Genomic DNA, 23,965 nt, shown 5'->3' with positions numbered 1-23,965 from the left:
AAGTCCCTGCCTGGGAACAGACTGGAGCAGAAGACTGAGCCCCAGCTCTGGGAGCCCTACCCTAAGGAGCACAGGCTCCTACGGGCCCTGGGGACATTGTAGACACTGAGTAGAAAGAAGCTGAGTGCTCCCAACCATCTCAGTTCCCCAAGCGGATGGAGGCAGTCACTGAGAACATATGGCCCATGTCCTTCTGGTCTCTTTCTCAGAGTCTTGAAAAAGACATTGACATTGGTTTGGGATTTTTGTTTTTCTGATTACAGAAGCAGCATGTGTTGACCACCAAGAGAGCACTGATCGCTGTTCACTGCAGGCCCTGTGTCCTCTGGCCATGTTTTCAAGGGCTGTCACCATTAACCACATGCCACCTGTCCTCTGGTTGTTTCCATGGTACAAGCTGTGAGTTCTGTCAGCCTGGGCTGGAATCCCAACACATCCACTGATGAGCTGTGTCACTGTAGGCAACTTCCTGAACCTTCCTGTGCTCAGTGTCCTCATTTGGAGAAGAGCGGCCATGACACTGCCCACCTCCCCTCCTCTGACAGCTTGAGGAGTCAATGCAGGCTCTCAGCCTGGTGCCTGACCCTAGGTAGTTCTCTGAGGGAGAGGCTCACTATTCTCCCAGGCTCCAAACCCTTCAGCACCTCGGGGTGGATGGCTGGTGTGTGGGAAGGGCCATTATGACCAGGTTTCTGCTGTCCCTGATTTGGCCAGATGGAATCATGGCTGTCAAATGACCATGGGGGACTGAAAGCAAGGTATGGGAGTGCCACAGAAGGCAAGACCACAGGCAATGTCATAGAAAGTGCAGCATGGTGGGCATGCAGTGTGGCCACACTATGCAGAACCCAGGTGTGTGCGCTAGGACGCCTGGATCTGGGGCTCAGGGAAAAGTTCAGGGCCCAGTCTCCAGCAGTACAATGTGCCCTGGAACAGGGTCACAGGTCCCCGGGGTACTCACTGGTGATTGGGCTGACTGTCAGCCCTGCTGGAGAGAAATCCACCCACCCCTATTGCCAGGACAGGAAACTGATCTGCTTGGGGGCTGCTCTTCTCTCTTTGTGATAGGTGCTGTGGCTCATAATGAGGTTCTGGGGATAGAAGGACCTGGGGTTTTCCAGGAGGAGAATGGGAGCCATGAGTTTGAGCACAAGCAGGCACGTGGAGCCAGGAGCAGGGCAGCTGGAGGTGCTGGAGGCCAAAACACTCAGGGGACTGACTGCTGTGTACAGGGACTGCAGGCCTGGGAGGCAGGCCCTGCTCTGGGCTCCCTGAGGAAGGGGTAGGATCTGAAGGAAGATGGTAGCCTTGAGAGAGTCTGCCCCCTAAATGCCGGGGTCTGTGAGTGGGGAAAAGCTCAGATGGCAGAGTGTAAGTCCAGGCCCAGAACCAGCTGAGCCTCTGGGGCCCATGGCTCAGGGGACCACAGCAGCAGGGGAACAGGGTCTGCCATTCAGGCCCAGGGAAGCACCCGACAGGCACCTGGGCTTTGGCCTTTGCACAACCACTGTGGGTGAAGGAGTCGGGGTCCAGATGGTGGCCCTGCTTGCACAGGCAAAGAGAAAGGTGAGACAGAGGGAAAAGGTCACATTCAGCTCTTTCCAAATTATCTTACTCCAGGGAAGAGGACCGAGGACTGGGAAAAGGGTGGCCCCCAGGGATCTCACTCTTCTGTGCCGGGTCCTGTTCTTGTGTCTGGCAGCCAGAGGGCCCATTCCCAGAGCCCACCTAGGGCCAGACTGCCCAGGGCATGGCCTTCTTCCTGGCATCCTGCCATGGGAGGGGCCAGGAAAGTGACTGCTCTGTGGCATCTTCATCTTCAGAAAAATGAAGATGCCACACGGCTCACTAAGAGGAGGTGATCCCAGGCCAGGAACAGGTGGAGGCCGGGAGTCCAGAAAGGCCACAGAGAGTGCTGCAGCCTGCAGGAGAAGCAGCAGGGGGTCCCAGCCGTGTTCCTAGGTTAGCCTTGTCATTCCCAATCAACTGCAATGGGACATAGACTTACGAGGCAGTGAATCGACAGGTTCTCAGATGAGCCTAAAATTAAATACAAAACATGCTGGCCCTCTACAGACCCCGGGTGCCTATCCGCAGAAGGACAGGGCACAGGCCCGAGGATGGCACGTCTCTCAATCCACTGTGCTGAGGAAACAGACCTGAAGACAGGGCTTAACTCAGTCCCCACTGCTAAGGGAAAGAGCTAAGGCCACAACTCTCCCAGTCTTCTCTGATCAAAGCCGATGAGGGAGCAGGAGTTTTCTCAGTCCTCTCTGCTCGGGGGACAGACCTTAGGACATGACCTCACTCAGTACTCTCTACTCAGGAGCAATTCATAAAGGGACACCTCTCCACATACATGTCACTCAGCAAACAGGAGAACAGGAACTCTGGGTCCTCTCAGCTCAGGTGACAGGCCTGAGGATGGGACTCCTGTTGGGCCATCTTCTAAGGGGATAGATAAGAGAACAGGACCTCTCTCAGTCCCATCAACTCAGGGGACAGGCCTGAGGGTGGGACCCCCCCTCGGCCCATCTTCTAAGAGGATAGATATGAGGACAGGACCTCTCTAGGTCCCCTCAGCCCAGGGGACAAGCCTGAGCATGGGATTCCTGTCAGTCCATCTTCTAAGGGGATAGAGGGGTTGATATGAGGACAGGACCTCTCTCGGTCCAGTCAGATCAGGAGACAAGCCTGAGGATGGGACCCCTGTCGGTCCATCTTCTGACGGGATAAATATGAGGATAGGAACGCTCACAGTCCCCTCAGCTCAGGGGACAGGCCTGAGGATGGGACCCCTGTTGGTTCACCTTTTAAGGGGATAGATATGAGGACAGGACCTCTCTCTGTCCTCTCTGCTCAAGGGAGAGATCTGAGGATGGGACCCCTTCCGTTCCATCTTCTAAGGGGATAGATATGAGGAGAGGAATCCTCTCAGTCCCCTCAGCTCAGGGGCCAGGCCTGAGGATGGCACCCCTGTCAGTCCATCTTCTAAGGGGATAGATATGAGGACAGGACGTCACTGAGTCCTCTCTGCTATAGGCAGAGACCTGAGGATGGGACCCCTGTCGGTCCATCTCCTAGGGGATAGATATGAGGACAGGATCTCTCTCCGTCTCCCCTCAGCTCAGGGGACAAATCTGAGGATGGAATCCCAGTCCGTCCGTCTTCTAAGGGCATAGATATGAAAACAGTACCTCTCTGAGTCCCCTCAGCAGAGGGGATAGGCCTGAGGACAGGTCCCCTGTCCGTCCATCTTTTAAGGGGACTGATATGAGGACAGGACATCTCTCAGTTCTCTCTGCTCAGGGGACAGGTCTGAGGATGGAACCCCTGTCAGTCCATCTTCTAAGGGGATAGATATGAGGACAGGAACTCTCAGTCCCCTCACCTCAGGGGATTGCCCTAAGGATGGCACTCCTGTCGGTCCATCTTCTAAGCAGATAGATATGAGGTCAGGACCTCTTTCGGTCCTCTCAGCTCAGTGGACAGAACTGAGGATGGGACTTTTGCAGTTTATCTTCTAAGGGGATAGATATGAGGACAGGAACTGTCCCGGGCCCCTCAGCTCATGGGACAGGCCAGAGGATGGGACCCCTGACGGTCTATTTCCAAGGTGATACATATAAAGACAGGACCTCTGTGGGTCCCCTCAGCTCAGGGGACAGGTCTGAGGGTGGGACCCCTGTCGGTTCATCTTCTAAGGGGATAGATATGAGGACAGGACCTCTCTCAGTCCCCTCAGCTCAGGGGACAGGCCTGAGGATGCGACCCGAGTCGTTTTATCTTCTAAGAGGATTGATGTGAGGTCCAGACCCCTCTCTGTCCTCTCTGCTCAAGAGACCGACCTGAGGATGGGACCCCTGTGGTTCCATCTTCTAAAGGGATAGATATGAGGACAGGGCATCTCTGAGTCCCATCTGCTCTAGGCACAGGCCTGAGGATGGGACCCCTGTCGGTCCATCTACTAGGGGGATAGATGTGAGGACAGGACCTCTCTCAGTCCTCTCAGCTCAGGGGATAGGACTGACGATGGAAGCCCTGTCGGTTTATCTTTTAAGGGGATATATATGAGGACAGAACCTCTCTCGGTCTCCTCAGCTCAGGGGACAGGCCTGAGGGTGGGACCCTTGTCGGTCCATCTTCTAAGGTTATAGATATGAGGATAAGACCTCTCTCGGTCCCCTCAGCTTAGAGGACAAGTCTGAGGATGGGACCTGTGTGCGCCCATCCTCCAAGAAGATAGATATGAGGAGAGGACCTTTCTCTGTCCCCTCAGCCTGACAGGCTCTGAGGATGGGACCCTTGTCGGTCCATCTTCTAAGGGGATCGATGTGAGGACAGGACCTCTCTCAGTCCTCTCAGCGTAGGGGGTAGGCCTTAGGATGGGTCCCCTGTCCCTCCATTTTCTAAGTAGATAGACTTGAGGACAGGATGTCTCTCAGTCCTCTCTGCTCAAGGGACGGATCTGAGGATGGGACCCCTGTCGGTCCATCTTCTGAGGGGATAGATATGAGGACAGGAACTCTCTCAGTCCCCTTAGCTCAGGGGACAGGCCTGAAGATACGACCCCTGTCGGTCCATCTTCTTAGGGGACAGATATGAGGACAGGACCTCTCTCAATCCTCTCTGCTCAAAGGACAGGCCTGAGGACAGGACCCCTCTAAGTCCTCTTTGCTCTGGGATAGACACGTGAATGGGATCTTTCTCAGTCGACTGTGCTCAGAAGACAGGCCACAGCACAGGACCTCTCTCTGCCCACTAAGCCTCACATGCCTGAAGACAGCATCTCTCTCAGTCTTCTCTGCCCGGGGACACCGGAGGATGATACCTCTCCCACTGCTTTCTACTCAGGGTCAGGCCTGAGGACAGGACCACTCTCCGTCTTCTCTGCTAAGGGGACAGACCTTAGGATGGGATCCCTCTCTGACCTCTTACACAGAGGATGGGCCTGTGGACAGGACCTCTCTTATGACTCTCCGCCCAGGGATGGGTCTGAGGACAGGAGTCCTCTCAGTCGTCCTGCTCAGGGGATGCCTGAGGATGAGACCTCTGTCAGTTCTGTTTGCTCAGGGGGCAAACTAGAAGATGGGACCTCTCTCAGTCCTCTCTGCTCAGAAAGAAACCTGAGGATTGTACTCTGTCGGACATTTCTGCTCATGGACAGGGCTGATGATAGGATCTCTCTCCGTTGTTCTGCACAGGGGACACCTGAGTATGGGACCTCTTTCAGTCCTCTTTGCTCATGGAACAGGCCTGAAAATGAGACCTCTGTCATTTCTCTATGATCAGGGACAGAGTTGAGGACAGCACCTTTCACAGTTCCCCCTGCTCAGGTTTCGGAGAGAGGCCTCTCTGCTCAGGAGACCCAACTCAGTCCTCTCTTGTTAAGGAACAGGTCTTATGATGGCACCCATCTCAGTTAATTTTCTCAGAGGTATACCTGTAGACAGGACCGCTCTCACTCCTCTCTGCTCGGGGGACAGACCTGAGGACAAGACCTCTCTCAGACCACTTTGATCAGGGACAGGCCTGGTGACGGGACCTCTCTCAGTCCTCCCTGCTCAGGGGACAGGCCTTAGGATGGGACCCCACTCAATCTTGTCTATTCTGGGACAGTCCTGAGGACGGGACTTCTCTGAGTCCTTTCTGCTCAGCCTCACCCCCCATGATTGGGCTCTGATCCCGCTCCCTCATCCACTGCTCAAGCCATCTGTGAGCCCAGGAGGTTGCTGCTTATTGGATGGGCTTGGTCAGCCCCTGGGCACCCGGGAAGGCACCTCGATGGACCTTTCTGTCCCCAGGCCACACATGCCCCGTGCCCCCACCCCCCAGGGACACTTGGTGAGGACTGTGCAGTGAAGCACAATGCATGGTAGGAGCTCTGCCAGCCGGCACACACCAAGGGCCTGGCCAGGATGAAAGGGACAGGGGGCCCCGTGGTGGGGCCCGTCCTTCAGGCCCAGCAAAGTCTCCTTGCTCCAGGCTGGTGGGGAAGCAACTGGTTCCTCCCGGTATCTCCTTCCAGACTCCCTGGCTAGATCCCTTCCAGGTTTCACAACCCAGCTATCCAGCATGTGTGCTCACACGCTCACTGACACAGTCGCACACACGTTCAGTGACACGCTCACGTTCCAGACACACTCACATGCGTGCACACATTGAGTGACAAACACGCATTGAATGACACATACATGCCTGCTCATCGACACACCCACATTTGCAGTCAGCACACTCACGCACAATGACTCACAAACATACACACACTGACACGCATTGACACACTCACAGTGTCACACACATGCAGCGACATGCATGCTCACCTTCAATGGCACAGCCTCATTCCCCCACACACTCCCACTCACACATGCTTAGTGATGCAGTCACATGCTGTCACTTGGATTCACACACACTCACTTTCTCAGAAACTCATGCACATGCTCACACTGACACACACACGCACATGCGCAAACACACCCGCTCAGACACTCACGGCACACACAGGTCCACTCTGAACAGGGAAAACCAAGGAGCCCTGACAGGCTCTGGCAAGGTCAGCCAAGCTCTTCGCCCTCTCTTCTTGTCCTGTCCCTGAAATCTGGAGGGGCCCTTGGAAAGTGAGCAGTTGACTTGGCCCTGCTGAGACACAAGGGACAGACATGCTGGGGTTGTGCCCAGCCTGAAGAAGGCAGGGACAGCAGAGCACAGTGGGGGCCCCAGGCATGCCCGCAGGGCACCCCGATGCGACACACTACAAGGGTCCCTGAGACACTGGTTAGGCACCTTCAGGCCGAGGAGGCTGCAGACCCAGCCCCAGGGACCTGCTGCCCCTACCCCTCCCCGACAGCCCCGCAAAACTACCCCCCGCCCACGCCTGCACTCGCCTGTGTATGCCTAGTGTCTCCCAGGGCCCCTGCCGCCCTGCAGCCCTGCTGACTGCAGCTCTGCTCAAGCAGACAGGTCGCCTAGATCCAGGATTCCTCAGCCCAGGCGGGCAGCCACCCATTCCCAGCACTGGCTCCCAGGCTGCTTTGGGGCACCCTGGCTATCATCTGAGCCAAAGGGATGGTCGGAGGCTCTGTGCTCCAGAACAGCTGGAGGAAGCGTGTGGGCACAGACTGAGTGAGCTCTGGGAGACCCTCGCCAGGTCCAAGTCACTGATCCCGTCCCCTCCCCGCACTTGTGCAGGGAGGGGCCTATCAGTTGTCCCAGTCCTGTTGCCCACAGACTCTGGGTTAGTTAAATGGCTGATCGAGGACTACCCTCAATTTGTGGCGAGCTCCCTGGCCTGTTGGGAGAGAGAGCCAGTCCCAGGAGGGCTCAGGAGGGCGGGTTCCAGGATCCTCAGGCCCCCACTGAGGACTGCCCCTCCGGCCAGTGCTCAAGGAGGATTGCTGCCCTGGGGACTCAATCAGCCACTGCCCATGAAAACCAGAATCCTGTCGCCAGGCTCCATGCAGCCCAAAGAACCACACAGGCCCTCAGGGACCCTGCTCTGCCCACACACCAGTGTCAGCCTGGCCACTGTGGCCCTCACCCCACCCAACTCCATCCCCCGCAAACCTCACCTCCAGTTTCCCACAGCAGAGGTGAGGCCGGCTGGAACACTGAATGAAGTTTATTGAAGAGAAACATGTACTGAAACCATTGAAGAGAAGGGAACCACAACACAGAGAGAAACTGCAAATGGCCACCACAGGACACAGGTCCCACACAGGTCCCAGGCCCCCTCCTCCTGGGGTTCCTGGCAAGGCGCTTCATCTACCCGCCCTCCTGCTGCCGACCCTGCTGCCACGTCCCTCCTTCCTGAGGGCCCCAGGGTCCGCCTCTTGCCAGGACAGTGGACTCTGGCAGAGTCCACCGGCTTCAGGGAGCCCCCTCCCAAGCCCATCCGCTGGGGCAGGGCCCTGTCCTATGGCCCTCACAGGACACCAAAAACACAGCAGGGAACACCCCCCCCCCCCCGAGTCAAAGAAACTGAGTCACGAGTAACAACAGGAGTAGAACGCCAAAGCACAAAGCTCCCCGGGGAGCCTCAGGCAGGGCAAGTCTGCTCTGTCCCAGGTCCGGTTCTTCCTCACACAGTCATGGTCACCATCATGGTCACAGTCACCATCGTGGTCATGCTCACCATAGCAGTCACAGGACGAGCATCCACTGTGCCCTGGCGCCTCCTTCCACCATCTCCCAGGACTGTGCTGGGGGCCTCCGGGGAGGAACTGCTCAGAGAAGAACACACACAGCTCCACGAGAACGAGCAGCCGCTGGCCTAGGTCTACACTGGGAAAGCAGAGGTGGTGCTCATGATGTGGGACAGACAGCATTGAGCAGAGCCTGGGCTCGCAGGAAGCTCACAGCATGTGCCCCAGGCCCAGAGGCGGCTGCACCGATGTGCGCACAGCACACTACTTTGTGTAGGAACAACGGCTAGCGGTGGGTGAGTGGGTGTCTGCTGGACGTGTGGGTCACTATGGGGCCTACACAGGTGAGGGTGGGCTTCCAGGAACAGGGGGCAGCCTGCCCCAGGGATGGCAAGTGGGGGCCACCTCTTGGGAAATGCAGGCAGGTGGCACCCTTGAGAGAGCCTCTTTCCCCTATCACTCCCAACACAGGACAAGGCGTGGGGGCAGACATCTTCAGGCTGGCTGCTCAGGGCTCCCTCCAGGCCAGCTCCCCATTTGGTATCAAACGTGGTCATCTGGGTCACTGGGAAGGACTGGTGATGGTGGCCAGGGCCCCTTGGGGGAGGTGGGAGGCACAGCTCCAAACGTGGGGTGAGGGACCGGCCTTGGCCTGGCCTCCATCTGCCTCCAGGGTGCTGCTGCCTGGGAGGAGAGGAGCCCTCGGGGCCCTCAGAGCCTATTTGCCCGGGGGGGACTTGGGCTTGCCCACCTCCCCAGCCCCGTCCTCATCCTCATTTTCTGACTCCTCCAAGATGGGCTTGAGCCCCTCCTGGGGAGGCTCCTCAGCCTCCTGGCCTCCGACCTGGACAAGGCCCTCTGGCTCCCAGCTGGGACCTCCTGGGGCCATGTCGACTCCACTGCCCATCCGGGCTGGGAGGCCCCCAGGGGCGTCGGGGGGCCTTGCCTGACCTAGGCCTTCAAGGCATGCAGGGGCATTTTCAACTTCCCCAGTGGCAGGGGCGCCCCTGGCAGCCTCTTTGGTGGCAGAAGCAGCCTCAGCAGCCTCTTCCGCTCTGGGATCAGCCTCGCTGGCGTTCCCCTGGGTTGGGGATGCCTGGGCGGCATCTCCACCGGCAGGGGACGCCTGGATGGCAGCTGGGTCTTCACTCTCCGCTGGGGCTGCTGGCCAGGCCGCACACTGCTGGCTCCTCGCTGGGGAGGCCGCCAATGCCTCCATGTCCCGGATGAGCCGCAGCAGCCTCAGGAAGCCGGGTGGCCTCCTCTCCAGCTGCATCCTCCTCAGGGTATCCTGAAGCGCCTCGCTGGGGTGGGCCCGAGACAGCACCTGCCGCAGTCGCAGGTAGTTGGCCATGGCTGGGTGGACAGCCCCCTTCTCCACGGCCTTCTGCAGCAGGCCTTCCAGGCGCACCACGAAGGCAAACAGCCCCTCCTGGGGCCCTTGTGTGCAGGTCAGGAACTTCATCCGCGAGGTCATCCACGTGTCCCGGCTCCTAAACACCTGCCCCAGCGCCGTCAGGCAGTCCTGCGCAGAGAAGTCGGGCTCTTCCTCCAGGAGGCCGCTCACGATATCCAGGGCCAGGCCATCCAAGCTATCCAGCAGCCGCCTCCTTCTCTCCCTTTCCGACGCATGGCACCACAGCTGCAGCATATCCTTGGCGTTCTCCAACCAGCTCTCAAAGGATTCTTCCACGCAGCCTGGCTGCTCCCTCCCGGAAAAGGGTCTCAGTTCCCGGTAGGCCATAGTTTTCATCAGAGGCCGCAGGGTCTGGCTCCATGACTGGGTCCAGGCCTCTACCTCACCTGCACCTACTGCCTCACCTACAGCTCCTGCCTCATCTTCACCTCCTTCCTCACCTGCACCTCCTTCTTCACCTGCACCTTCTGCCTCACCTGCACCTCCTTCCTCACCTGCACCTCCTTCCTCACCTGCACCTCCTGCCTCACCTGCACCTCCTGCCTCATCTTCACCTCCTGCCTTATCTGCACCTCCTGCCTCTCCTGCAGATCTTTCCTCATTCACACCTCCTGCCTCACTGACAGATCCTGCCTCACCTGCAGCTCCCGCCTCACCTGCGCCTCTGGCCACTGCTTGCCCCTGGGGCTGTGCAGGGAAACTGGGCATATCCTGAAACTCAGCATCAGGAACCTGGGGCAGGGAGATCACTTTCCAGGGTCCCCCTTTGCCTGCTATTTGGCGAGGAATGAAGCTTCGGTTTAAACCCTCAGTGAACTCCACCAAGGCTGCCCTGGCCCCGAGCTCCTTTCTGAATACCTTGATGAGCACTCGGTACCTGCCCAGGGGCGACAGGGCAGCCTGCACGGCCTCCTGGAACTCATGTTCCTCACAGTCGTCAGGGATATCCAGGATGAGCAGGGAGCGCTCTGTGTTCGCACCCATCCTCCTGCACCAGTCCCGAAGAATCGCCAGAGCCATCGCAGAGGACTTGAGGGAGGGAGCCTGATCAGACAGGAATGTGTGCTGACTGTTGCAGTCTCTGACGCAGCCTGTGAGTGCAAAGGGGAGAGAGGGACGTTGCTGCCAATCAACTCACCCCCACTACAGGCCTTTGCCCTCCCCTCCCAAGCACTGCAGCAGCCAGGGATCCACTCCCTCCCACTGCTGCAGCCCATGCACCCCCGAAGCCCTCCCCCAGTTGGTGACACTTAATCCCTTGGCACACACCCACAACCTCTATTGGGAGACCCCCTTTTGCCTGAGCTGATGTCCCCTTATCACACCACAACGAGTGCACCTCCCCCTCCCGCCATCATCTGTAACATTGCAGCCAGGAGTCCTCCCCTATCCAAGCCCCTGCAACAGGTAGCTCTCCCCCCACCCAGAGTCCCTGCGGCCAGGAGTCCTCCCCTACACAGATCTTCGCAGCCTGGAGTCCTTCCTTAACCAAACTGCGGAAGGGAAGGTGAGAGACTCTAATTTCTTCCCAGCTCCAAACCAGGAGCCCCCTCCCTCTTTTGATCTTCCGTGTAACCTGGCAACCCCCTCCGCGTCCCCCACACCTGCAGCCAGAAGTCTCCTTCCTCCCCCCACAGCCAGAGCCCCCCTCTCTCCCATCGTCCCCTGCACCCCTGTAGCAGGAGCCCCCTCCCGGCCCCCACCACAGACTGCTGTGCCAGGAGCCCTCCTCTCTGCGGGCGCTGGGCCGGACCAGGACCCTCTCTCGCGACCACTGCCTGCTGAGGCAGCGATCTGGCCCCTGCCCAGAGCACCCGCGGTCACTCTGGGGTCCCGCCAGCGCCTGCTCACTTTCTCCGATTCTGCGGACGCTGCGACCACCCGCGGAAAAATGCCGCCTTCAAGCTGTGGAGCCCACTCCGGAGGCCGCCAAGAGGCCCTGGAGCAGGAGGGTGCAAGATCTCGCTTCAGTCACGCGGCCGCGCTGCGCAGCGCAGGGGTCTCCCAGGCCCGATGTGCTAAGACCACAGGGCTTCCCGCTTCTCCCAGAAGCCCCAGGTAGATGAGGAAGAAAAATTTCGTAGTCTCTGTGGAAGACAAGTGGCTAGACAGGAGGAGACATATGTGTTGCCCTGGCAACAGGACCTGCATGGTAAGGGCTTAATGTTCCAAGGCTTGGAGCCTCTGGGAGCAACAGACCCACCGATTGGCCCTCTACCATCAAAATGACCTCCATCAGTAACTGTGGCAAATTGCTGGGATGGGGTGGACTAGAAGTCACGAGCAGGAGATCCTAAGACCAGGTCCCCAGGGTATTCACAGCCTGCCCTGCTCAGGCCTGGAATCCCTACAACATAGATCGATTGCTGGCTGTGTTCCTCATCACAGCTCTTTACCGCCTGGAGGCTGGCCTTCAACCACCTGGGCAGCCATTGCATAGGAAAGGGTGTAGGCTTTCGATCAGACAGATGCAGCCTCACCTAACAGCTGGGTGGCCTATATCTGTCAGTGAACATGTATGCCCATCATCTAGAAATGGGCAATAAAACACTTTCCTTTTTATACATTGCTGGCTATGAGTTTCTAATAAATAGTTTGGCTACACTGTTCATGAGGGATATTTTTCTGTAATTTTCTGGTTTTATATCATCTTTTTATCAGGATTTAGGTTTGTACTGGTCCCATAAACTGAGCTAAGAATTGTTCCCTGCTCCTCTATTTTCTGAAACTGTTGTGTAAAATTGGCAATTTTTGTTCCATAAATATTTGCTAGAGTTCACCCATGAAATCATCTGGGCCTGGATTTTTGTTTTATTTTTAGAAATGTTTTCTGTTAATAAATATATTTACGAAGTATAGAGCTATTCGTTTTTTCTATTCAATCCATTGGAAGTTTTGGTAAATTGCTTTGTTTCCAATGCATGGGTCAATTTTATCTAAGTTGTCAAAATTATTGTCATAAAGTTAATATTCCCTCACTATTCTTTTAATGCCTATATGACCTCTAATGATACCCCTCTTTCTTGGCTGATATTAATGATTCTTTTCTTTTTTCTTGATTAGCCTTCCTAAGGGCTATACATTTTGTTGCTCTTTTAAAATATGTATGATTTGCTTACTTTTAATTTGTTTTCTATTTTGTTGATTTCTGCTCTTGTATCTCTATTATCTCCTTCCTTCTACTTATTCGAGATTTACTTTGCTATTCCTTTTCTAGTCTCTTTAGGTGGAATGTTTTGTATATTTACTGATTTATATTAAATGTTAAATATATTTTATATATTTACTGATTTCCTGTCTAGTGGTTATATCAGTTGCTGAGGCAGGGATGATGAAATCTCCAACTACAATTGTGGAAATGCCTAGTTGTTCCTTTGTACTGTCAATTTTTGTTTCATATGTTTTGAGGCTCTGTTATTGGGTGCAAACATATTTATGAGTTCTATGTGTTTCTGATTAATTGAACCTTACATAATTATTACCTCTATCTGAGGCAATACTCTTTGGAACTCCACTTTGTCTGCTATTAACATAGCAATTCCCACTTTCTTATGCTTGCCCCTTGCATGGTATATAATTTACAACCTCTTACTATCAACCCATCTGAGTCTCTATATTAAAATTGCATCTCTTGGAGACAGCAAAAGTCTTGCTCTTTTATTCATTCTGACAGTCTCTGCCTTTTCATTGGAGTGTTTAGCCCATTTACATTGAATGTTATGTTTGATATGTTTGGATTTAGGTCTATCCTTTTACTATTTGCTCCATCTGATTTTGATCCCATGTTCCCCATTTCCTGCCCAGATTAATCAAATATATTTTATAATTCACTTTTAATGTATCTATTATCTTCTTAGCTATACCTCTTTGCATTTTTGTAGTGCTCACTCTAGAGATTACGATGTATATCTTTAACTTTTTACTGTCTACTTAGAGTTAATATTGTACATAAATGTAAGAAACTCTCCATCATATAGATTCACTTCCATTCCACCTCATCCTTTATGCTATAGTTGCCAAGCCCTAGTATATACTATTAAACTGTTTACTTTAAAGTCATATTATTACAAAGAAATTAAGAGCAAATAACTATTCATTAATATTTACCCACACATTTACCATTTCCTGTGTTCTTCATTTCTACCCAAAGATCAAAGATTTCCTCTAGTTTCATTTTTCTTCAGATTGAAAGACTTCCTTTAATATTTCTTTTAGTGCAGTTCTGTTGATGAATTTTCTTAGCTTTCATGTATCTCAAAAGATATTTATTTCACCTTCATTCTTGAATTTGTTCTATTTCCCTAGATATAGAGTTCTGGATTGGAAGATTTTTTTTTTTTTTCTTTCACTGTTTTAGAGATGTTGCTCCACTGTCTTCTGGCTTCCATTGTTTCTGATGAGAATTAAGTTCTTAATATGCTCCCATATGTAGTGTTTCATTTTCCTCTGACTACTTTCTTACCCTTCTTTGTTTTCAGTAGCTTGACTACAACGTACCTAGATGTTGCTTTCCTTTGTAGTTATCCTCTTTGTGGTTCATCGAGTTTCATTAAATTTGTAAATAATGGATTTCTCAAGAAAAATGATACTAGAGGAATTTTTCAGCCATTATTTATTCAGATAGCTTTCCTTCCCCATTTTCTCTATCCCATCCTGGTACTCAAAATACACATTTGAACTTTATATATTGTCCTACAGACCACTGAGTTTCCATTCCTTTTTATTGTTGTTCCTCTTGGTTTATCCAAATAGATCATCTCTATTGATCTAGCTTCAAGTTCATGATTTTTCTGTCATCTGCAATCTGTTATTAAAACAATCCATTGAATTTTTCACTTTATGTTTTTCAGTTCTGGAATTACAGTTGGTTTTTTTTTCTCTTTTTTAAATTTTTATTTTAGGTTTAGGGGTACATGTGAAGGTTCGTTGCCTAGATAAACACGTGTCATATGGGTTTATTGTACATATTATTACATCACCCAGCTATTAAGCTCGTACCCAATAGTTATCTTTTCTGTTCCCCTCCCTCCACCCACCCACCATCCTCAAGTAGACCCCAGCGTCTGTTGTTTCCTCCTTTGTGTTCGTAAGTTATTATCATTTAGCTCCCACTTGCAAGTGAGAACATGCACTATTTGGCTTTCTGTTCCTGTGTCAGTTCGCTAAGGATGATAGCCTCCAGCTTCATCCATGTTCCTGCAAAAGACATACTCTTGTTCTTTTTGTGGCTGCATAATATTCTATCATGTATATGTAGCATATATCTTCTATCCAGTCTGTCATTGATAGGCATTTAGGTTGATTCCATATCTTTGCTATTATGAATAGTGCTGCAGCAAACATTCATGTGCATGTGTCTTTATGGAAGAATGCTTTATATTCCTCTGGGTATATACCCAGTAATGAGATTGCTGGGTTGAATGGTAGTTTTGCTTTTAGCTCTTTGAGGAATGACCATACTGTTTTCCACAATGGTAGAACTAATTTACACTGTCACCAACAGTGTATAAGGGTTTCCTTTTCTCCACAACCTCACCAGCATCTGTTATTTTTTTACTTTTTAATAATAGCCATTCTGACTGATGTGAGATGGCATTTCGTTGTGGTTTTCATTTCCATTTCTCTAATGATCAGTGATATTGAGCTTTTTTTCCATATGCTTTTTGGCCACATGTATGTCTTCTTTTGAGAAGTATCTGTTCATGTCTTTTGTGCACTTTTTAATGGGGTTGTTTGTTTTTCTCTTGTAAGTTTATTTAATTTCCCTGTAGATTCTGGATATTAGACCTTTGTCACGTGCATAGTTTGCAAATATTTTCTCCCATTCTGTAGGTTATCTGTTTACTCTGTTGATAGTTTCTTTTGCTGTGCAGAAGCTCTTAAGTTTAATTAGATCCCACTTGTCAATTTTTGTTTTTGTTTTTATTGCTTTTGGTGTCTTTGTCATGAAATCTTTGTCTGTTTCTATGTCCAGGATGGTAATTGCCTAAGTTGTCTTCCAGGGTTTTTATAGTATGGGGTTTTAGATTTAAGTCTTTAATTCATATTGAATTGATTTTTGCATACAGTGTAAACCATGGGTCCAGCTTCAATCTTCTGCATATGGCTAGCCAGTTATCCTAGCACCATTTACTGAATAGGGAGTCTTTTCACCATTGTTTGTTTTTGTCAGTTTTGTCAAAGATCAGATGGTCGTAGGTGTGCAGCCTTATTTCTGGGCTCTCTATTCTGTTCTATTTGTCTATGTGCCTGTTTTTGTACCAGTACCATGCTGTTTTAGTCACTGTAGCCTTGTAGCATAGTTTGAAGTCAGGTAATGTGATCCATCCAGCTTTGTTCTTTTTGCTTAGGATTGTCTTGGCCATTCATACTCTATTTTGGTTCCATATAAATTTTAAAATAATTCTAGTTCTCTGAAGAATGTCAATAGTTTGATAGGAATAGTATTGAATCTGTAAATTGCTTTGGGCAGTATAGCCGTTTTAATGATATTGATTCTTCCTATCCATGAGCATGGAATGTTTTTCCATTTGTTTGTGTCTTCTCTAATTTATTTAACCAGGTTTTGTAATTCTCATTGTAGAGCTCTTTCACCTTCCTGGTTAGCTGTATTCCTAGGTATTTTATATTTTTGTGGCAATTATGAATGGAATTGCCTTTCTGATTTGGCCCTCAGTTTGGTTGTTGTTGGTGTATAGGAATGCTACTGATCTTTGTGTATTGATTTTGTGTCCTGCAACTTTGCTGAAGTTTATTATCAGCTGAAGGAGCTTTGGGGCCAAGACTATGGGGTTTTCTAGATATAGAATCATGCTGTCTGCAAACAGAGATAGGGTGACTTTCTCTCTTCCTATTTGGATGCCCTTTATTTCTTTCTATCGCCTGATTGCTCTGGCTAGGACTTCCAACACTACATTGAACACAAGTGGTGAGAAAGTGTATCCTTGTCTTGTGCTGGTTTTCAAGGGGGAATGCTTCCAGCTTTTGCCCATTCAGTATAATGTTGGCTGTGGTTATTATTTTGAGTTATGTTCCTTCAATATCTAGTTTATTGAGAGTTTTTAACATGAAGTGATGTCAAATTTTATCAAAAGTCTTTTCTGCATTTATTGAGATAATCACATGGTTTTTGTCTTTAGTTCTGTTTATGTGATGAATCACATTTTTTGGTTTTCATATGTTGAACCAAACTTGCATCCTAGGGATGAAGCCTACTTGATCATGGTGGATTAGATTTTTGATGTGCTGCTGGATTTGGTTTGCAAGTATTCTGTTGAGGATTTTTGCATTGATGTTCATCAGGGATACTGGCTTGATGTTTTCTTTTTTTGTTGTGTCTCTGCCAGATTTTGGTATCAGGATTATGCTGGCCTCATAGAATGAGTTGGGGAGAAGTCCCTCATCCTTGATTTTTGGAATAATTTCTATAGGAATGGTAACAGATTGTCTTTGTACATCTGGTACAATTTGTCTGTGAATCTATCAGGTCCTAGGCCTTTTTTGGTTGGTAGGCTATTTATTACTGATTCAATCTCAGAGCTTGTTATTGATCTGTTCAGGGAATCAGTTTCTTCCTGGCTCAGTTTTGGGTGGATGTATGGGTCCAGAAATTTATCCATCTCTTCTAGGTTTTCTAATTTGTGTGCATAAAGGTCTTTGTAGTAGTTTCTGATGGTTCTTATTTTTGTGGGGTCAGTAGTAACATTCCCTTAATCATTTCTAATTGTGTTTATTTCTTCTCCTCCTCCTCCTCCTCCTCCTCTTCTTCTTCTTCTTCTTCCTCTTCCTCTTCCTCTTCTTCTTTTTTTTTAATTTTTTGACGGAGTCTCGCTCTGTCGCCCAGCCTGGAGTGCAGCCGCACGATCTCTGCTCACTGCAAGCTCCGCCCCCCGGGTTCACGACATTCTCCTGCCTCAGCCTCCGGAGTAGCTGGGACTACAGGCGCCCGCCACCACGCCCGGCTAAGTTGCTGCTCAGTCCCCTGGCTTCATTTTGTATTTTTAGTAAAGACGGGGTTTCACCATGTTAGCCAGAATGGTCTCCATCTCCTGACCTCGTGATCCACCCGCCTCGGCCTCCCAAAGTGCTGGGATTACAGGCCTGAGCCACCGCGCCTGGCCTTTTCTTCTTAATTCATGTAGCTGGTGGCCTATTTTATTAATGTTTTCAAAAAATCAACTCCTGGAATTTCAAGCCTGTGGGTTTAATCTTGTGAGGTGCTGTGGAAGTGGGGCCTGCGTGCTGTTGCTGCTCAGACCCCTGGATTCAGCCTCTTTCCTGGGGGTAGGTACAGGAGTCTAACCTTCCACTTTGCCGAAGCTGCAGCTACTTTTGCCAGAAAGCCCAAGTATCTAAGGCTCCAGGTTCTCCTCACATGCCTGAGCGGCTGCTCTGCCAAGACTCCACGTGACTCTGTCAGACTGAAAACTGAAGGCCCTGGTGGAGTGGGTTCACAAGGAGATCTGCTGACCCAAGAGTTGCAAAGATCTGTGGGAGAAGCACGGTTTCCTAGGGTCGCTCATTCACTCACCACTCTCCTGGGTAGGGGAGGATCCCCTCGCTCCGTGTTGCTCCCAGGTGGGCCATTGTTCTATCTTGCTTTTTTTCGTTCTCTGTGGGTAAAGTTGTTTCCTTGATTAATCCCAATGTAAGTACCTGGATGTTTCAGTTGAAGGTGATGTATTTACTCGCCCCTTCTGTTCCTCTCTGTGAGAGCCACACACACTACCTGCTTCTAGTCAGCCATCTTGGCCACTCCCCCAATTGGTTCTTTTCAATAGTTTCTTTTTCTATACTAAAATTTCCTATTTAAAAATTCATTGTTATCCCCTTGGGCCATGTTTGTATATATTTTACATTTTTACACTTTTACCTTTTACATTTTACACATAACATTTACATTTCTACACTACACAATTGGCTTTGTGTAAATCACAGTAAACACAATAGCCAAAGTGATAAGTAGGGTTGGTGTATATAATTCATTCATTAATTTATTCATAGATCTACCCATTCAACAAGCATTTACAGTGTACCTACTGTGTCAGACATTATTTTAAGTCCTAGAAATTTAGAGACAAATTAGAAATAGTCCCTGTTCTTAAGGAGCTGCCAGAATGGTAAGAAGAGACAGGCATGTAAACAAATTTAGTAACACAACTTACTGGGGGTAGTGATAGGGTATGTACAGAGTACAGGGGGATACCAAGTGGGAAGGTCATACCTGGAAAGGGTCAGGAAAGTCCTCACATGGAAGGTGTACCTTGTATTAGGATAGAGGAGGAAAGATAGAGGTACATATCAGAAACATAGCAAACAATCATCAAATGGCTTGAAGAACATTAGGGAGAGGTGTCCAGTGAGCAGGTGGACATTGAGATTTGGAAAGCAGAAGTTGGTCTCAGAGAGCCAAACCTGATGGCATTTAGCCTTAAGGTGGTTGTGTGAAGCTGGGTGTATTAGTCTGTTTTCATGCTGCTGATAAAGACATACCAGAGACTAGGTAATTTATAAAGAAAAGGAAGTTTGAGGGACTCACAGTTCCACGTGGCTGGGGGGCCTCACACTCATGGCAGGGGGTGAAAGGCACGTCTTACATAGCAGCAGGCAAGAAAGAAAATGAGAATCAAGCAAAAGGGGAAACCCTTTATAAAAACATCAGATCTCATGGGACTTATTCAGTACCATGAGAACAGTATGGGGAAAACTGCCTCCATGATTTAATTATCTCCCACTAGGTCTCTCCCACAACATGTGAGAATTATGGAGCTACAATTCAAGATGAGATCTGGGTGGGGACACAGCCAAACCATATCACTGGGTGAGGGGCTGATATCCCCAGATGGCACCACAGGTATCCTAAGAGGATGTGGGTAAAACAGAGTTGTTCTGAGCCTTAGTCAGTGAAGGAGATCAGAAAAGAATTTGTTGGAACTGAGGGCCAGAAGCCAAGCCTGAGACATTCATAACAAGTTTTACCTTTATACTTTAAGGACGCAGACTCTGGACTCAGACAGAGCAAAGTTCTAAGGCCAGCCATGTAGCATTGAACAAATTACTTAAACTCTGTTTGGCTCAATAACCAATTTCCATAACCATGAAACAGAAGTAATAACAGTGTCTGCCTCAGGACTGTTGTAAGAATTAGATGAGATAATATTTATAAAACAATGTCTGGCACATAGCAAACAATCATCAAATAATAGCCTTTGTTATCAATTTATTGTTTTAATGGATATGAAAAACTAGATAATTAATTTTAACCCCTTAATCACTAGATTGTAACACAGATGCATTCATTTATTTGAGAAATATTTATGAAGCATCTACTATGTGCCAGGCATGGTTTTTTTTTTTTTTTTTGGTACTATCAGGGAGAAATCAATATCTATGGTCTTAAGACCTTAACCTGGTGTTAAGATCTCAAAGGATCTATGAATCAGATGGCGAAAAATGAATCCTTATTTTTACTAAACTAACTAAACTTTAGTGTTTCCTTCAATTATGAATGTAGGCAACAAACCACAACAGTATCGGCAGTACATGTGACTTTGTCACCAACAGAAATAAATATTTTCATATCACATTACAGTTATTGCCAATAGCTAGACACATTCGCTGGAAATAACATTTCAACAATTTATGATATTGGTAAAGAACTTTTAAGTACTGCTATTTTATGCATTAATGAAGAAGCACATATATCAATATAAAAATCATTATGAGCATGCTTTATGTTCTTGACTATTGTCAGCCCAGGGTGAGTTTCCCTTGGATGCTTTTCCCTTGAGTACCAGAACAATTCTTGTTTCTTCTAGTAATCTAGCATTATATCCTGGACACTGTCCATAATGAGTTCTAGTAGATTTGGCTTCTTAGTTTCTGTTATATTTCTCCAGAGATGGGTCATTGTTTGTTATTGTTGTGGTGGTGGTGGTGGTGGTGACGGTGGTTTGTTGTCTTAGTAGACAACTAACCTAGCTAAACTCACACTAAGTCTCCCCTGTATTGGGTACCAACTGCAATCTCCAGACTCCGTTTCCACGGTATTGGGCATCAGCTGAAACCTCTGCTCAGTTCTTTTCTTGGACTCTGCCCTGTGCATGCATAGCTCCAGGGTCAACCAGAGATTTGGGCAGAGTGTACAGGCCAAACATGGAGCTCGTCCATACGGTGCTTCTCTGCTCCCAGATATTGCCCCTCCTGCTTTCCCTCTGCCATGGCCACCCTAAAATCTGCTCTCTGGGTCTCTGAGTTTTAGCCACCCAGCACAGCATTCTCTGTGGCCCACACTCACATGCAGACAAGCAAGAAACTCACCTTTGCAGAGAGGAACAAGGTTACAAACCTCACCGCAGTGCTCAGCAGTTCGGGCTCCCCTGTTGCTCCCACCAATGACTGGGCAGACATTGCAAACGCTGCCAAGAGAACCACAGCTACCAGTGCTTCTCAAGGAATGGGTGGCATGACGCCTGCCACCAGCAGCCCAGCCTGAGTGAAATCTGTGGGGACCCTGCTTCTTCCCACCTCGGGCCTCAGACTCAATGGGTAGTGGGTTCATGTGATTGGTGGAGCCTGAGTTAGGTGCCCAAGCTGTAGCTACAAGGGAAGCTGGGAGAGTGAATACTAACCATCTTCGGGATCTACAGTGGGAGGCAAATTCTACTTCGTGGGATGGGGCAATGCCCCAAACAAAGAATGGTTAATATAAAAATGATTGTCATTGTCTACTTTATATGGTATTAAATGGACAGAAGAAAGAAGAGAAACACAGGTTAAGAAACAAAACACACAGATTACCAATATCAGGAATCAGGGTGGCGTTATCACTGTAGATAATAATAGAACATCATGTACAACTTTATATTAATAAATTTGGCAACTTACATGAAATGGGCAAATTTCTTGAAAGATACAAATAGCAAAGCTCAGTCAAAAAGAAATAGATACAGGCATACCTTCGAGATAGTATGCCTTCTGTTCCAGACCAGGACAATAAAGCAAATATCACAATAAGCCAGTTACCCAAATTTTTTGGTTTCCCAGTGCATACAAAACTATAGCCTATTAAGTGTACAATAGTATTATGTCTGAAAAAATGTACTCATCTTAATTTTAAAATATTTTATTGCTAAAAATGCTAATGATCATCTCAGAGTTTGGTGTGTGCTGAGGGCCTTCTTACCATGTCCTCATATGGTGGAAGGCAGACACAAAACAGCAAGTTAACCAGATGCTGCACGAAGCCTCTTTCATAAGGGCCTTAATTCCGTTCTGAGGTAGTAGCCCTCTGGCCTAATCACCTTTTAATAGATCTAGGTCTCTCTCTCTTCTCCCTTCTGTCCATTTAATACTACATAAAGTAGACAATGACAGTGCCTCACCTCTTAATAATATCACATTGGCAACACCTGAATTTTGGAAGGGATACATTCAAACTATACCATCCAGTCTCAGGTATTTTGTCATGGCAGTGCAAATTAAGACAATTTCCAGATATTTTGTTGAGTGAAAGGAACCAAACACAAAAGAAGACTTATTATAATATTTTATTATATAAAACTCTAGAAAATACCTTATAGTGACAGAAAGCAGATCATTGGTTGCCTAGGGACAGGAGAGGAGAAGAGAAAGGGATAGTCATGGGCATGAGGAAATTTTGAAGGTGATGGAAATCCTTATTGCCTTGATTGTGGTGATGGTTTCATACGTTTGTGTGTGTGTATGTGTGTGAAAGCTTATCAAGTTGTTTAGCTGAAACATGACAAACTCACAGTTTACTGTCTGTCAAATATATCTCAGCATAAACAGACAACCTACAGAATGGGAGAAAATCATCTGACAAAGGTCTAATATCCAGAATATAACCCTATCAAAAAATGGGCAAAAGATGTGAACAGACACTTCTCAAAAGAAGACATACAAGTGGCCAACAAACATATGAAAAAAATGCTCTCATCACTAATCATCAGAGAAATGCAAATCGAAACCACAATGGGACACTGTCTCACTCCAGTGAGAATGGCCATTATTTAAAAGTCAAAAAATAACAGATGCTGGAGAGACTGTGGAGAAAAGGGGATGTTTATACACTGCTGATGGGAATGTAAATTATTTCAGCCACTGTGGAAAGCAGTTTGGAGATTTCTCAAAGTACTTAAAACAGAGCTACCATTTGACCCAGCAATCCCAGTACTGGGTATATACCCAAATGAAAATAAATCATTTTTTCACCAAGACACATGTACCTGTATGGTCATCACAGCACTATTCACAATAGCAAAGACGTGGAATCAACCTAGGTGATCATCAATGGTGGACTGGATAAAGAAAATGTGGTAGGTATTCACCACAGAATACTATGCAGCCACAAAAATAGGAATTAAATCATGTCCTTTGCAGCAACATGGATGCAGCTAGAGGATGTTATCCTAAGTGAATTAATGCAGGAACATAAAACCAAATGCCACACATTCTCATTTATAAGTGGGAGCTAAACATTGGGTACTTGTGGACATAAAGATGGGAACAACAGACAATGGGAACTACAAGAGGGGTCAGGGAGGGAGGGGTCAAGGGTTTAAAAAGTAACTATTGGGTACTATGTTCAGTACTCGGATGACAGGATCATTTGTACCCCAAACCTCAACATCACACACTATACCGAGGCAACAAACCTGCACATGTACCCCCTAAATCTAAAACATAAAATTTCTCAGGAACTAAATGTCTGTGTATATATATATATACACATACACACACACATATATACACACATTGCACATAATGAGCTAGCTTCCTGTTTTGTCTCTACACACACACACACACACACACACACACACATATATATATACACTGCACATAACATTGGGCAAACTACTTGAACAGACACTTTACAAAGAAAGATATAGAAATGGCCAGTGAGCACATAAAAGCATACTCAACATAATTAGTCATCAGGGAGATGATAATTGAAATAACAATGAGATATCACTTCCCACCCTCTCAGATGGCTAAAAATAAAGGCTGACAACCTCAAATGTTGATGAGGATGTGAAAGAAAAGGATCTCTCATACATTTCTGGTGGGAATGTAAATTGCACAACCACTTTGGAATACATTCTGGCAGTTTCTTATAAAACATAAAACTATCCTATGATGTAGCAATTCATCTCTTAGGTATTTGCCCAAGAAAAATGAAAGCATATGTCCACACAAAGATGTGTACATGAATATTCATAGTAGCTTTATTTATGATCACCCAAACTGGAAACAGCCCAGATCATAACCTGGTGAATAAACAAACCAACTCTGATATATCCAAACAACAGCATACTACTCAGCGATAGCACATTCAACAACATAGATAAATCTTAAAAACATCACTTTGAAAGAAAGAATCCAGACA

The 23,965-nt window shown here is 48.3% G+C and overlaps 1 protein-coding gene across 2 annotated transcripts in view; it reads right to left on the bottom strand.

Annotated features, from left to right (window-relative positions):
• Nucleotides 1–7,600: 7,600 nt before the first annotated feature.
• LOC110742151 (PNMA family member 6F) overlaps nucleotides 7,601–23,965 on the bottom strand; it is an 87,410-nt gene continuing 71,045 nt past the window's right edge. Inside the window, exons 1-2 of one of the 2 annotated variants that reach the window (XM_031660726.1) lie at nucleotides 11,410–12,794; nucleotides 7,601–10,649 (exon numbers count right to left, since the gene is read on the bottom strand). In XM_031660726.1, coding sequence (XP_031516586.1) covers nucleotides 8,860–10,578 — 1,719 coding nt within the window. In that variant the 5' untranslated portion in view covers nucleotides 10,579–10,649; nucleotides 11,410–12,794 and the 3' untranslated portion in view covers nucleotides 7,601–8,859. Of the gene's footprint in view, nucleotides 10,650–11,409; nucleotides 12,795–23,965 lie in introns of those variants that run through there. The other variant, XM_031660727.1, reaches the window with a different exon arrangement.

Source organism: Papio anubis, chromosome X (assembly GCF_008728515.1).
Source record: "Papio anubis isolate 15944 chromosome X, Panubis1.0, whole genome shotgun sequence".
In the NCBI taxonomy this organism is placed as follows: domain Eukaryota; kingdom Metazoa; phylum Chordata; class Mammalia; order Primates; family Cercopithecidae; genus Papio; species Papio anubis.
The sequence above is the reverse complement of the archived record's forward strand: the minus strand, read 5'-3'. Positions and strand labels throughout refer to the sequence as shown.